This window comes from Delphinapterus leucas, chromosome 3, assembly GCF_059928025.1.
Source record: "Delphinapterus leucas isolate spDelLeu-1000000601 "Yukka" chromosome 3, BTC_Dleu_Yukka2, whole genome shotgun sequence".
NCBI lineage: Eukaryota > Metazoa > Chordata > Mammalia > Artiodactyla > Monodontidae > Delphinapterus > Delphinapterus leucas.
In genome coordinates this window covers 63,534,630-63,549,546 of record NC_143131.1, presented here as the reverse complement: position 1 = coordinate 63,549,546, position 14,917 = coordinate 63,534,630, and the positions used below count along the sequence as shown (strand labels likewise).

Genomic DNA, 14,917 nt, shown 5'->3' with positions numbered 1-14,917 from the left:
ATTTTTAGATGATGACATTTGTAGAAAGAAAAGAAGTTATAAAATGTGTAAGTGGGGGACTTCCCTGGTGGTCCCAGTGGTTAAGAATCCACCTTCCAATGCAAGGGACGTGGGTTCGATCCCTGGTTGGGGAAATAAGATTCCACTTGCTGCGGGGCAACTACGTCCGCGCCCCGAAACTACTGAGCCCGCGCGCTCTGGAGCCCACGCACCACAACTAGAGAGAAGCCCACAAGCCACGACTAGAGGAGCCCGCGTGCCGCAGCAAAGGATCCCACATGTCACAATGAAGATCCCACATGACGCAGATGAGACCCGACACAGCCAAATAAATAAATCAATAATGTGTAAGTGGGCTTGAAAAATCTTAAAGAATGGATCATTTAGAAAATAGGACCAGACAGGTGGACTTGTTGTCCCTGGTTGCTGATGCCTCAGGACAGAGTATAAAAACGATCCCTCTAGAAATGTGTGCTCAGAAAGCAAATTGATTGGATACAGTGGAGTTGGAGTGGGCATCGAGGAAGACACATGTGACCGGCCAGGACTGGTGAATTAAAAAACAAACTTGACAATGAGCGGCTCCTCAGCGAGTGATCAGACCCAGAAAAAAGAGGCTTGCTGAGGTGTTCTGGAGAGTGGAACCTTCACTTCTCTGGAGGGGCCACCAGGCAGCTGAAACCACCTCTGGGTTCAGTGGGAGAGAGAAGCATCTTGCAGAGGGGAGCCAAGCTGGGGTCAGGTAATAACTGGAATGCCTGAAATTACTTAGGTCTACTTGGTAAGTTCCTTGAGATTCCCTGACATTTGCAGTGGCCAAGGCCACCTGAGCACGTACTGAGTGGCCAGCTCAACTCTGGAGAAGGAGAATTCGGGAGAAATAAAGGCCATGTGGCCAAACTTGCAGTTTCGAGAAGCCCCGTTTTGCCATTCGTAGAGTAGAGATGACTGAAAGCAAGAGCTGATTTTCGTTTGTGGTCCAGAAAAACTGCCAGGACCCCCGGAGAGGCAGGGTCGAGGTTCTGTCAACTCTGGCAAGTTGGATTCCACGTCCTGTCAGCCTGACATCTTGGACATACAGACTAGCTTGGACCTTAGAAGAATTTTGCAGAAAAACGGCTGCAAGTTTACTTAATTTAGTGAATACTATGCATGTCCATCCAGATGATAGAACATGACTTGCTCATTAGAGCAGACCTTTCTAAAGTGGGGGGGATTTTCGAGCTCTGTTTTAAGTTGCACCTACAAATGTGAAGACTGCAGGAAGGCCCCAGAGCGGGGCTGTCACCCTCCACAGCCCGACTTGCTCTGTTGCGGGAGGGCCAGTGTTAGCAGCACCCTTGGCCTCTGCTCGCTACATACAAGTAGCACCCCTCCCCACTCCAAGCTGTGACAACCGAAAATGTCTCCAGACATTGCCAGGTGTCCCCTGCAAGGCGGGAGGGACGCAGTCGCCCCCGGTTGAGAAGCACAGCTTGAGGGTTTGCCCGTAGAGTCAGAGGTGGGATGGAGCGGAGGGGTTTGTCTGTGAGGAAAGGATACTGGCAATGAGCAGGAGGTGTTGAGCACATTGAGGCTGTAGCCTGAAGAACAGTGTAATTATTAGTGTACTTGGACCCTCCTTTTAAATGGAGTCAAGGTGTCTGCATTTCCATAGTCAGTGTAGTTCAGGGAGGGACCAGGACAAATGAGAGTTTGCAGAACTTCCTTTGGTAGCTGATTTTTTTTTTTTTTTTTTTTTTTTTGCGGTACGCGGGCCTCTCACTGTTGTGGCCTCTCCCGTTGCGGAGCACAGGCTCCGGACGCGCAGGCTTAGCGGCCATGGCTCACGGGCCCAGCCGCTCCGCGGCATGTGGGATCTTCCCGGACTGGGGCACGAACCCGTGTCCCCTGCATCGGCAGGCGGACTCTCAACCACTGCGCCACCAGGGAAGCCCGGTAGCTGATTTTTTTTACAAAGATCGTGTAAGGTGCTGAGCTGCTCACGCCAGTAATGTCTCTTCAGTTCTGACACCAATTGTGCTCCGAAGAGGAGGTCCCGATGGACTGGGGGCCCCGCACGCCGTCCTCTGAGGATTCCCAGATAACACGTGAGCGGAGGCGTGAGGGGGCGGCTGGTCTCCCTGCAGAGTCGCCCGTGCCTGTGACTTGCGTGGCTCTGCGAGCTGTGCCAGGGACAGCTGGTCTGGCTGTGTCCTGATGCGCTGGGCCACCCACCGCCTGTTGGCCTTCTCTTTGGCCTCAGCGTCCGCTGCCCACGCCCCCTCCCTGCCCCAGCCCCAGGGAACGGCTCTGTGCAAGCGGACTGCACCCGTGTGAGACCTCCTCCCAGCGGACGGACGGACTCTCAGAATCCAGTGTGTAGAGAAGCTCCCGGGGGCTTGTTAAAAACGCAGTTTCTGGCAGCACCCCCAGAAGGTTTGGTTCAGTGTGTGGGAACCAGGAACTTAGGCTTTTGGAAACAGGTGGCCCACATCCCCCTCTAGGAGCTGGGGGCGTCCAGGGACCGCACTCTTAGAAGTAGCACTCTAGGGGGTCTTTCCAGCTTCTGGAAGGCAAAAGCACATAAATTCTACTTTCCTAATCCTCTTATCCTTCCGGAGACGCTGGGCTGGAGGCCATGGTGGTGAGCCTTTGTGGGACTTGTGCATCTGAGGGAGGTGGTAATAATGAACACGGATATGGGCCAAGAAACTACCCGTGGTGTGGGAGCAAAGTGCAGTCTGCTCCGAAGCGTATCGCTTGTTTGGGCCACATGGGTCAGTGTAGTAAATTTATTATTAATCACAAGAGTTCCTATTTTTTTAGTACTTACTGAACCACAAAGACTATGTAAAGTAAAATCCCTTTGGTGAAGGATTTCTTTAGCTTCCAGGATGGCCTCTCTCAAGACAGGGTGTCTTCACTGTGACATCAGAACGACCACCACCAAGTGCCCCCCGCCCCCCACCCCAGCCCCCGGGCCCTGCCCAGAGCAGACTTCTGTTCACTGCCTCACCAACATTTGGATTTTTTTTTAGGGCCAGAGAGGACCAGACAGACTGTTCTGTCTGTTTTTGTCTCTGTCTTTCTATATACACACACATACACTTATGCATATGTATGTATGTGTAAAGTTACTGATTCTGAGGTGTAGCCTCAATAATATTCCTCCCAAGTGTGATGCAGTAGGAATTACACAGCACCACTTACAAAGGATTCTCACCAAAAATGTTTAAGCTGAATCTAAACTAGCCTTTAAATTTAACCTCCAGTTTCTCTACAGCAGAGGATAGAGAACAAGTTTCAATGGCAACATGAGGAACTCGACAAATTGTGGGGTATCCTGTAAGACAACTAGCCTGGTATCTTCAAAAAAGGCAATGTCAGAGGAAAAAATGCAGGCAGTACAGGGGTAGGTTAGGGACGGAAGGACTATTTTTGACTAAAAGAGACTAAAGACATAACGAAATGCAATGCATGAGCCTTGGCTGAGTCATGGTTTTAAAAAAACAGCTATAAAAATGGAGGCAGGGTAGGGAAATTTGAGTGTGGACCCAGCTTTGGGATATAAGGGAATTATTGTCAGTTTTCTTGGGTGTGTTAATTTTACTGTGGTCACGAAGGAGAATGTCCTCATTTTTAGGAGGTGTATGCAAAAGTATTTAGGGGTGAACTGTCAAGACATCTGTGACTCATTTTCAGATGGTTCAGAGAAAAGATGTCAGTATACGAGTGTGACTGTGAGTGTGTGCTGCGGATCTGGAGGACAGATACGGCAGCGTGCTAACCAGTGTTCCGTATGTGGTTTTCATTGTCCGTTCTCTTCACCTGATATCTAGGCTTGCAGATTTTCTTAAGGAAGTTGAAAAACAGAACCAAGGTGAGTAAGGTGGTGGTGGTCTTCAAAACGTGGTTTGCAGGGTCTCCTTCTCGGGCTTTGCTGTTGCTGTTGCTGTGATGGTGGAGAGTGTGGGCGTTTGACGCAGCTGTGATTGAAGTGCGCTCGGTCTGCCCCACCTTTGGAGAAGCTGTGACCTTTGTTCCCAGGCTTCTGTACTGTAATCTCCTAGTCAACTGATGCTGGGCGGTTCTGCCTCACATGCACTCTCTTCCCTTTGCACTGACGGCACGAAGCTGCCAAGGAAAGGACCCCTTTCAGACCCCTTTCAGAGGTGTCAGCTCTGCTCACATCTCCCCCTTCTTTTAAATATTAGGGCTCTTTGGAGAGCTATGTATGATGACTCCCATGGACCAACCATTTGTCACTCCTCCTGGCTTTGTATTCTGACTGTGGTATATTACCCTAGGTTTCTGCAGGAGTCTCGTTTGTTTTGGTTTTTTTCCTTATTTCTTGCTAAGAGGCTTTCCTCTGTGGACCTTCGTGACAATCATAGCATCTTTTTCTGAAAGTCAGAGGGCTGTCCACATTATCCATCAGGGATGTGGTAGTAAAGCCAGGTGTCCTGGAGGGGATATGTGTTCAGTGGTCCACGGACAGAAGATGTTTACATGGAATGTCAGCAAGGGTCTGGTCTTCCTACAGGATCTTTGGAGGAGTGGGAATCACAGCGAACAGCAGGGTGGTGCTAAGGAGCTCTGTGCTGAATCCCTGGGTTAACAAAATCTGTGACAGGGATCTGTCTTCCCATGATGTGGATGTTATCTCAGTACGTGACTTTCCCTGCACATCTGATAGACCAAACTGGGGCATTTTACCAGAGTACAGAGCACTGTAGAAGCCCCTTGCTGCACTTCCGGATTCTCCCCTGTCCCACCGACCCGAGGGCTTTTCTTGGATCCTGAGGAAAGCCAGTTTTTGTCAGTCAGCCTTGCATGTTGTGGCTGTTCCTCTAATAGTAGTAATTAGCCGATTTGCTGGCAAGTCCAAAACATCTTATCTCCCTGTTGCAAACAGAAAAATGAAGGCGTCCTTCCAGCCACTCTGGTGTGGATGTGAGAATCTGGTATAGTGGAGGGGGGGAATTGTTTTAGTACAGATGGACAGGGGACTCTACTTTCTGCATTTAAGCACAGGGGTCCCTAAATAATCCTGCCTCAAATTTGGCATGAACCATTTTGCTAATAAGCCTGAATGTGCCATCTTCCCTTCTCCTGAAGTTTCACATCCTTTCTCTTTAGAAGTTGCAACCTAATTGCATCCCTGACTCTGAGGTGAGCTTGCTGACCAGAACGGTATACACTTCGCATATTCATTAAGATCCAAGTCACCTGAGAGGTTGTAGCAGAGTCTGAGGTTCTGCAAGAGGACAGCTCTGTAGAGGTTTTCTATTCATATGGAAAAATTGCCATTAAACAGTAGAGGGGCAGCAGGGATTAAGAGCAACTGGGCCCATCAGTAAACTGGCTTTCTAATCAAATGGGAAGATCTTGTAGAGCCTCATTCTCTCCTAACAAACAGACTCTCCACCTGTAGATTGAAAGTGTTTGTAAGCCTGGTGGGTGCGCCCAGCTTGCATGGGGTGGGGCATCCTCCCGGGAGTCATCCTAGCTTGTTTCCTTGTTCTCATTTAGAATGATCACTTTCATTATACACAGTCTCCTCCAAAGCTGTTTTGTATTGGTAACGTTTTACTCAAAAGGCATTTCTCTTTGGAAATATTGGGGGGTGGGGGAGGTGAGAATGAGTGAGTGGGAGTAGGTTATACTTCTGGCCTAATGCTAATTTATTTTCCCCAGCTGAGCTTGTCAGCTGTGTTAGGCAGTAGGGAAACAGGAAGTAAGACCAGGACCTCACCCTCAAAGCCCACCAGGGAAGCTTTAGACATGAGTGACCTCATCCATCTCTAAATAGCCTCTGCCTAATCTTTTAACGGCCAAGTTTCTGTTATCCACGGTGCACTTCCGTTGGTTAAACAGTTGTCTGACCAGTGTCACCCATGTTAGGGGAAAAGCTTCTGAGGCAATGGAGTTGATATTTACTAAGCACCTACTATGCCAGGCACTGTGCGAGGTGGTTTCACAGCATGTTGCTTATTTCTCACAACAGTATTGTGAGGCAGGGTACCCTTTCTTTCTTCATGTGTCCATGAGGAAGCTGAAAGCTAAGGTTCTGACAAGTTAGATGTCAGTCAATATGGCCAGTCTGTGGTGGAGCTAGATTTGGAGCCCAGACTGGATGAACACCAAAACCCTTGCATGCAGCATGCACACCCACCTCTCCCTTCCCCAGTGCCACACACACACACAACCATGACAGTTAAGTTCCTCTGTTCCTAGCTTTGCGCTAGCTAATTTTGCAAAATAGCATCTTGTATAAGTGCAGTGATGTGAGGATTGTTAAATACACTGTGTTTTATAAAGTAAGTAATCACCTCTAACTAGGATGTTAGCCAACATGGTGGAGAAGCTTTGACACCCACTCCCTCCCTTCTTTCCCCACTTCCCTCCCTCTTCTGTAACTCCCCGCCCAACCATTGCCCACATGCCATGAGGCTCTTTGTAGTTCTTGGGGAGTTGACATGACCTCAGTTAATAAGATCACTCAGAACAGAGCCATGTGCCCAGATGTCAGATGTGAGCTGTGCGATTCTTCCTGACCTTGGTGGGCTGGGGGCGGGGGGAGGCGGGCAGTAAATGGGGCTGTGAGGAGCCCTGCGGCCCATTTCAGGGTTCAGGCCTCCCTGAAGGGGGTTTAAGCTGTTAGAGAGAGCCCTCTGGTAATGAAGCCGTTTGTCCTTGGGAACAGCATGAGTCCTTGTGAGATGAGAAACAATGCGCATGTTGAGTTTCAGACCTGGGGTGAATCGAAGCTCAGACAGAGAGGCACATGTGATGAATTGGGACAGTTCAAGGGACGCATTCTTCACAGGCAAGTCTCTGTTGTCAACAAGTCCCCTCAGTGGTAATGATACTTAGTCAATGGTCATTAATGCCTCTGTTTTGAATAATTTCCCCAAGTGAGTAAGTCATCAGTTCTTGGAGCTTTATTTTTCTTCTTTGCATTTTAACTTGTGTAGTTCATTTTGTCTAAAAATCACCCTGTGAGAAATGGATGAAAAATAAGTTTGGGTGGCAAAGTTTTATTATTTGTCATGGCGTTGTTTTCCTTTTTAAATTCTCATTTACCTCTGAAGCAAATACTCCCTCCTTTGTCTCTGCTAGTAATTTGATTCCCAGGAAATAAAGTTGGGTGTTACTACTCTCTACTGTTAAGCAAAAGGTTTTGAGGCAAGTTTTTCTAACTTAGCTCATCTAACACCAAAACAGCAGGCAAAGAGTCCTGTAAACTTTAAAAAAAAACGCAGGCAGTCCGTTGATATAGTTCACTGGCAGACACATCTTGATCTGTCTGGATCCCTGTGCTTTTGGACTTTTTCTAATAAGATATAATAGAGCAGGAGCCACGTCCCAAGAGCATGCAGCTGGGGCAGGAACCCCATGCGCAGCGTGCCCCCGGGTGGGTGCAGGGGCTGGCATGGGCCCCTCTGTCGTGCTGCCGAGAGATAAGGGTAACCACAGACGCCTCTGAGAGCGCAGTGAGGGAGACCTTGAAACAAAAACACCGGCCGACATCGCCGAGGACGGCGGCGTGTTGGCGGGGGCGCAGGATTCGCCGGGGCAAGGTTCTGTGGGCACGAGGGGCGCCGCCGGGCAGGGCTGCGCAGGGCGTGGGGCAGCTGTGCCGCGGGCGCGCACCGGGGTCTGAGCACCGGCCGAAGTGCGGGCGGCCGGGCGGGCAGGCGTCGGGGGCGGGGCCGGCGCCGCTAACCGCTCTCCTCCCTCCTCTCCCCCAGTAGGTGAGGCTTGCGGCCGCGCGGAGCTGAGACATGGCAGCATGACAGCCCCGGAAAGCGCTGCCCCACGACGCCGCCGGGACGAGGGAGCCCCCGAGCAGCGGCCACTGCCGGCCCGGAGCGCCTGAGCCTCCTTCCCGCGCCTTCCCCACCGCCCGCCGGGCTCGCCTGTCCAGTTCACCCCGTGGCCTCCCGACTCCTGACGTCTCGAACATCAATATGTGTCATGTCATTGTCACCTGTCGCTCGATGCTCTGGACCCTCCTGAGTATTGTGGTGGCGTTTGCCGAGCTCATTGCCTTCATGAGCGCAGACTGGCTGATTGGAAAAGCCAAGCCCCGCGGCAGCGCCGAGCCCGGCGAGCAGGGCGGAGGCTCCCTGGAGCCCCACCACCCCACGCTGGGCATCTACGCCCGCTGCATCCGGAACCCCGGCGTGCAGCACTTCCAGCGGGAGACGCTGTGCGGGCCCTACGCCGAGACCTTCGGAGAGATCGCCAGCGGCTTCTGGCAGGCCACCGCTATTTTCTTAGCCGTGGGCATCTTCATTCTCTGCATGGTGGCCCTGGTATCCGTCTTCACCATGTGTGTGCAGAGCATCATGAAGAAAAGTATTTTCAACGTCTGCGGGCTGCTGCAAGGAATTGCAGGTAGGCGTGCGTGGAGGCGAGGGGGCCTGAGAGCCATGTGTGTGCTCGTGCGTGTGTGCAGCACCCTCACTGCTCATTCATTTGCTGCCACACTTGAGGAGGACGGTCTTCTGTCCGGTTCCAGGCAGCAGGCGCGCGCTGCCCTCATCGCTCCCTTTCCCTGTGTCACTCCCCTGAAGTGAAGGAAGTGTCTGTTCTCTGCTCTCACCTGCTCCTCTTCCTTGCTTATTTCCTCGGGTTCTAAGTTGCTGGGTTTTGTTTGAGTAACTACTCCTACTTTTTGCTTTTCCCATTAAATTACCAGCGTGCTTTCCACGTCGTGCGTCCAGGGAAGAACTGCGGTGTGTGAGGCCCCCCTGCAGCGGGCCCTGTGTGCTAGGATGAGCGTGAGCGTGGGGCATTCATTCACAGGCAGTGAGCCTGGTGCTGCCACCCACTCTTGGCCCCATCCCCGGCCCCAGGATGATTTCAGCTTTGTTAGGTGAAGAAGCTGGCTGGAAGGGAATTAGTATCAGCTGCTCTGTGTTTAATAATGTTCTGGTTTAAATTGTCGGTCTCCTGGAGACAATTGTCAGAATGTTCTGTGCGCTCAGATCAGAAATTACAAACTAACTCTTCCACTTTCTGGGAGTTTCTCACTAATGAGCTTGTTAGAAATCAGTGGAAAGAAAAGTATGAGCACTTTACAGGGATCCCAGAGGGGAGGCCGTGAGCTCCAAGAAAACTTCCATGGCCGCCTGCATTTTCATAGGCTATCCCATGTGGAGTTGAAAAGCGGATCTGGAACCAAGAGGGTATCAGTCTGTCCACGCTCAAGGGACTTGTTCTGAGCAGCAGAAACACACACACACACACACACCAGAGTTTGACACACACACACACACACCAGAGTTTGACACACACACACACACACACACACACGCACACACCAGAGTTTGAAGACATCCTCAGGAAGCAGAGGAATAGACTTCTCAGGAAAAAAATTCACTTCTTTTTTTTTTGCGGTACGCGGGCCTCTCACCGCTGTGGCCTCTCCTGTTGCGGAGCACAAGCTCCGGACGCGTAGGCTCAGCGGCCATGACTCACGGGCCCAGCCGCTCCGCGGCACGTGGGATCTTCCCAGACCGGGGCACGAACCCGCGTCCCCTGCATCAACAGGCGGACTCCCAACCACCGCGCCACCAGGGAAGCCCAAATATTCACTTTTTAAACAACCACAACCAAGGTATTTATTAATCTAAACTCTAACAGGAGAAACAGCAATCCACTTACAACCCTCATTGAAGGGAACATCCTGTAGCTGGGTTCATGGGGCTGCCGACAATGGAGATAAGCACTGAGACTGGCATCCAGGCCTGTAAAGAAGCAGACCTCGAATGAATTAGCTCTTGCCTGCCTTATAGCAAACTCTTGAGCTCAGCAGGGCTGGCTTCCAAACAAACAGGTCAAACAGCAGTTTTTTTCCCAAACAGCTGATAAGATGATGTTTTCTGTTTCTCAAACCTTAGGGGGCCCCATGTGTGTATGTGGGGGAGAGGGTAATGGGCCCAGGGAAATGACAGAGGACCTGCTTCACAGTCATGCTCTGTTTCAATGGGGGATATACTCGTGACAGATCTCAGGACCCCTCATCTCTTTATCTGCCAGGATCAGCCGTACCATGAGACACCCAGGCACTCATAGGCACTCACGGAATTTGGGAGGCCAGGATTCTGATTTTCAGCTTTGCTACTAACTTGCAGTTTCACTTGAGATAAATGCACCAATTCTGTGGATCTTGGCATTCCTCTTCTGAAAGTTAGGGGGATTGGAAAATATGATCCTGTCTTAGATTTTTGATTCTGTGAAGCTCATTGTCCCCCTTTTGATTCACTTCTCAAATCTGCAGTTCATCCCCTAAGCTTGGATTTTCACTTCCGAGAAATGTTCATTAAGGTGGGTTTCCATCCTGGTTCATCTTTTTCTTGTCAGAAATGCCTCTGCTTTATCCCCCCAGGCACACAGTGCCTCGAGTGCATGTGCATCTTACAGCTTGCTGAGGAGTGTTACCAAAGTGTTACTAAAGCTTTTGAAAAGTCCAAATAAACATGTAGACGAAGGGAAGCCAGTTTACACAAATAATTAATCCTGTTGAGAGTCCTGGTTCACCAGCGAGGCGTATTTCTGCTCAGTTTGCCCTAACTATGTTTTATTTGCTTATCTCCGATGACTTCATGCTTTTATTATGAGTTTTGTCAATATGCTGGTATGCAGATGAGACTCCTGGTTTGTCATCCCTAGGAATGCTTTTCATCTTGAGAAACTTAGTGCTTTCCAGCAAAGGAATGGCCATTTACAGTAGGGTGGGACATCTTGGGCCATACCACCACAATCGGTCTTTTGCAATCAATTTGCAGAAAATTATAGATGTCTTTCAGTCTCAAAGACTGTTTACATGCAGTTTTTAATAAGGTGTTACTCCAGTGAATTTAGTCTCTAAGAATGTGGATTAGTCCAACAAGTCTTCTGGTGCTCTTGTTTGCTATTTCACATAACTGGCTAGAGTGTTCATTTTGGCACAAAGATGAGTACATATTTTAGGTATTATTCATACACTCCAGTGAGTTATTCTTGACTTTTCTCTTTCTCTCTGCCTCAGGCCTCTAGGAAGAAGGGCTGGGGAGAAGGGAGCAGTAGCACACCCAAGATGCTGGGCTGTTGGTCATCTGTCTCCCCAAAGTCTTGATTTTTCTACAAGAAATTTTTCTCCACATCCCCTTTCACTTATGTTCCCCATGCATACATATGGCATCTCAAAACGTCTGAAATTGCTAAAAGTTGGCCAGAGGCAGAGATTCCTGTACAGTCAGATTCTGCCTCTCTAGGGGCCACTGATCTAAGGCTAAGAACTGAAATACAGGAAAGTGGATTCTCTTCACCTCCCAGCCCAGCAGCACCCCTCTGAGAAGAAATCATTGGAAGGATGGACTGAACGCTGGTCAGCTGGCTCCCTCATGTTGGGGAGGGGATGAGGGGCACATCTTTGAGGGCTCTTTCTCCAATTGTAGAGGTCTCCACCAGGCAGTTCAAGCCAGCATCAGTGGCAGCCATGGCCCTTGAATCTGTGGCTTAAGAGAGTTGCCCCCTGGGTGTCTGAAGCAGCTGGCTTGCTTTCTGTCCTCTTGGCCGGTCTCTAAGAGCATCTGGTCAGCCCCAGCCTCAGCCAAGGACTTGCTGCAGCTGTGAGCATCAGTCTCTGCTCTCCCCACAACCCTTCTCTCAACTCTGGATCCGTTTGACATTGAAACAAATGGTGAGAAAGGAGACTGTTGCCAGAGCAACGAGAGGATCCTTCAGAAAGATACTCAGACTGTGTTTCTTCTTACAACTGGCATTGGCAAAAATGACATTTTTGTAAAATGTAACTGGGTGACAAATTACAGGCTATCTAGTATGCCTTTACTATGCCTAATCTTAAAGGCCACAGGCTCACATAGCTGTCACTGTCCATAGTATAACAAAAACCATCAAAATCTTAGTCTTTTGATTTTAGAAGTCGGGTGTAAAAGAATCTGCGACCTCAGTGGAAATCTCAAAATTTGGGTTACTTAAAAAAAAAAATGAAAATACAACTATTGACCATTAAGCTAATTCAGATAGCAGGATTCGCCTTCAAGGCCTTACCTACTGGTGGGCACCCAGCTGACACTTCGGAAATGCTCACGTACAAATGCCCTGGCTGTTCAGTCGGCGCTCTCAGCAGCAGTTAGAGCTCAAACCTCATCTGGCCCTGGATCAGCCCCGACCTCACCTTAAAGTGTCTGTGAAATGTTCACCAGTCTGCCTCATCTCTAAGCCTCAGTTTTCTTACTTGGAAAATGGGTATAATAGTAGTACATACCTCAGGGTTGTTTTGAGGATTAAATTAGATAATATATGAGAAAGGCTTTTAAGCACACATAGTAAATAGTAAGTGGTAGTAGCTATATGATGATTATTAAAGTATTTGTGCTTTCTTGGCAGGTTTTAGTACATTCTTTTGTGTTCCCTACAATTGCTGCATTCTAAGGAGTAGGGTCTTTAGAACTGACCTTGTTCTGTCGAAACCAAATGTTAACTACATTGTAAAGTGCCATTCCTGGCCCCTTAATAGCCTGCCTTTGTTGGGACTGAAGAGCACAGAGCAGTCCTGTGGCTCCTATGGGCCTCTGGGTGTCCTCAGGCATTTTTTTTAAAAGCTCAGTTGACAGGAAAACAAAGAGCTTCTTCCCCTCACTCCTCTTCCCCTGACCTGTACATTCTCCATCCTTTCCTTTCTGGAGGCAGCTTCTAGCAGTTGAGTCCTGATTGCAGGTGGCTTCTCAGGCTCCCCTTGCAGAATAAATCACAGGCTGATCGGTCTTCACTGGGTGAGGACTCGTCTGGGACTTGGTAGAGCCAGAAACACACATCAGTTCATAGCCCTCTGGGATTCATTACAAAAGCTGGGAAATCAGCCAGCAGGGTCGTTTTCACCAGCTGCCTTCCTTAGGCTGTGACCTGGACGTGGTCCACAGTGAACGCGTAGAATGCAAAGATCCAGGTTTTCCATGACAGCATCAAGCAGTTTGGGTTTGGAAATGCATGTAGGGCCCTCTTAGAAGTCCGTGGAATCCCCAGTGACTCAGGTCTGGGGCGGGGCCACGGCAGTGAGCTCAGGAGTTGGCCCACTGCTGCTGGCCCAGGCTGTTCCCCTGGGGTTGCCACGAGGCTTGGACTAGCGTGTGAGCTTCTGGCCTGGCTGCCTACTGGCCTCCAGTCCTGCCTCGCCGGCTCTGTGCTGCTTCGTGTCTGGTTGGCTCTCACGCTGTCTAGTCCCTGTAGCCCTCTGTCTGTCTACCCCGCGTTCAGCCCAGCAGGATGGCCTCAGCGAGCTGCCCCACCAGTCTGATTGGATAGATCACTGTGGCGCCATCCATGCTCACTGGCATCGCTCCCTGCAGCGGGGGCTCAGGGCCTGCTGTGCAGACTCAGTTTTCTTGGAAGTGAGCAATGATTGAGGGTGAAGGAGAACAATATGAAAAAAAGAAAGGGAAAGGAATAAAAGAAGGATCTTAGAGAGAAGACAAGGGGGGGGTTTTGTCTCTGCTGCGTGTAGAATTGCTTTGTCGTAGTCCGGCACGCGTGGGGAAGTCGGGGTGGGCATGTGAGATACACCATGACTGCTGTCTGGGTCTTGGCATTCTCATTGCTGTTTTTCAGAGGGTGAAAGATAACCACGACTCAGCCTGGTCGCAGCATCCGTTTTGACTTATCCCATGCCCTACCTGTTCACTCCCGGTGACCACGTTGGTCACTGGAGAGGAGAGAAGTAAGAACAGGACTTGGAAAACGTGGGGAGAGGGGAAGAGATTCCTGACTCTTTCAGAGACCTGGCCCCATTTTACACCTGAAAAATTCACCTTGCTTTCTCTGAGAAGGTAGTGTGACCTTGGTTGCCCGACTTCAAAATACCTTCAAAGAAAAGACATGAGGGAAGTAGAGGGAGCATCCCCTACTTCTCCTTAGAATGAGGCACCGGAAGCTTCTGGCTGTCTAAAGGAGGCTCTGGATTTCTGGCTCTCCGGACAGATGACGCCTCCACCAGAAGTCAGATGTAACCGTTCTATGTCTGAGTCAATTTAAGAGTACCCCTGATGATGACGCATTTACTCATTCATCAGCCTTGTGGAAAACTAAAGAATGCCAAAATGTTATAAGGCAGGCCAGAATTAAATTTCAATCCAAGGAGCTTTTATTGGATGCCCGATAAATACAAAGACCTATAGACTCAGGTCTACAATTTCTTGAGTTTCTGCTCCAAAACCATATTAGAGAGTCATTGCTTTAGAAGCTGTACCCTAGAAAAGCAAAAACAAAACAAAGTATCGTCATATATAAAGGGAGCAAAAGAATTCAGCTGTATCATTAGAGGAAAAACAAAACTACTGCCTAAGAGCAAGTGGACCAAGCACGCATTCATTTGAGTAAATCTAGGGACTGGGATATCTTTTTAAAGAATCAGTTGGAAAATCTCGAGGAAAATTGCAAACTCTCTTAAAATTCAGATAGAATATGCAGTTGATATGCAAATAAAGTACTTTGCTATGGTAACCACTTAATTGTAGACAGATAATCTCAGAGCCCCGGATGATGACGTTCCAATTCCAGTAACACATCATCACGTTAAGTATGGCTCTGAATATTTGTACAAGTGGTTCAGGCACTCTGTTTTAAGAACTTAATGATGCAACAGTGATGTTCTTCTAAGCTCTGACGTCACTTCAGAAGTAATCTGTGCACTCACGTGCCCAGGCACAGTTAGCCATAGTTATGAGTTCAGTTGTTGTATAGAGGCTTCCCAGCAGCTTTATTAATTGGCCCTCAATCTCTTTTATTAAAAGATAGCCCCCAGTACAGATGAAACCTAAAACACACATATTGAGAAAATGAAGCCAATATTAAAAACTTCAAACCAAAATACTCAGTGGCTACGTGTTCAGAGTTGAGAGGACAGCCTCAGGGCCCTAGTGTT

At 49.2% G+C, this 14,917-nt stretch overlaps 1 protein-coding gene and 1 pseudogene across 3 annotated transcripts in view; both read left to right on the top strand.

The window, feature by feature from the left end:
- LOC149749579 (uncharacterized) overlaps window positions 1–7,864 on the top strand; it is a 167,865-nt pseudogene extending 160,001 nt beyond the window's left edge. The window contains exons 5-6 of the transcript XR_016392558.1: window positions 3,822–3,862; window positions 7,740–7,864. The product of XR_016392558.1 is annotated as an uncharacterized LOC149749579 (transcript). The remainder of the gene's footprint in view (window positions 1–3,821; window positions 3,863–7,739) is intronic.
- LHFPL2 (LHFPL tetraspan subfamily member 2) overlaps window positions 7,845–14,917 on the top strand; it is a 24,736-nt gene continuing 17,663 nt past the window's right edge. For both annotated transcript variants that reach the window (XM_022594319.3, XM_089909050.1), the window contains exon 1: window positions 7,845–8,385. In XM_022594319.3, coding sequence (XP_022450027.1) covers window positions 7,956–8,385 — 430 coding nt within the window. In that variant the 5' untranslated portion in view covers window positions 7,845–7,955. The remainder of the gene's footprint in view (window positions 8,386–14,917) is intronic.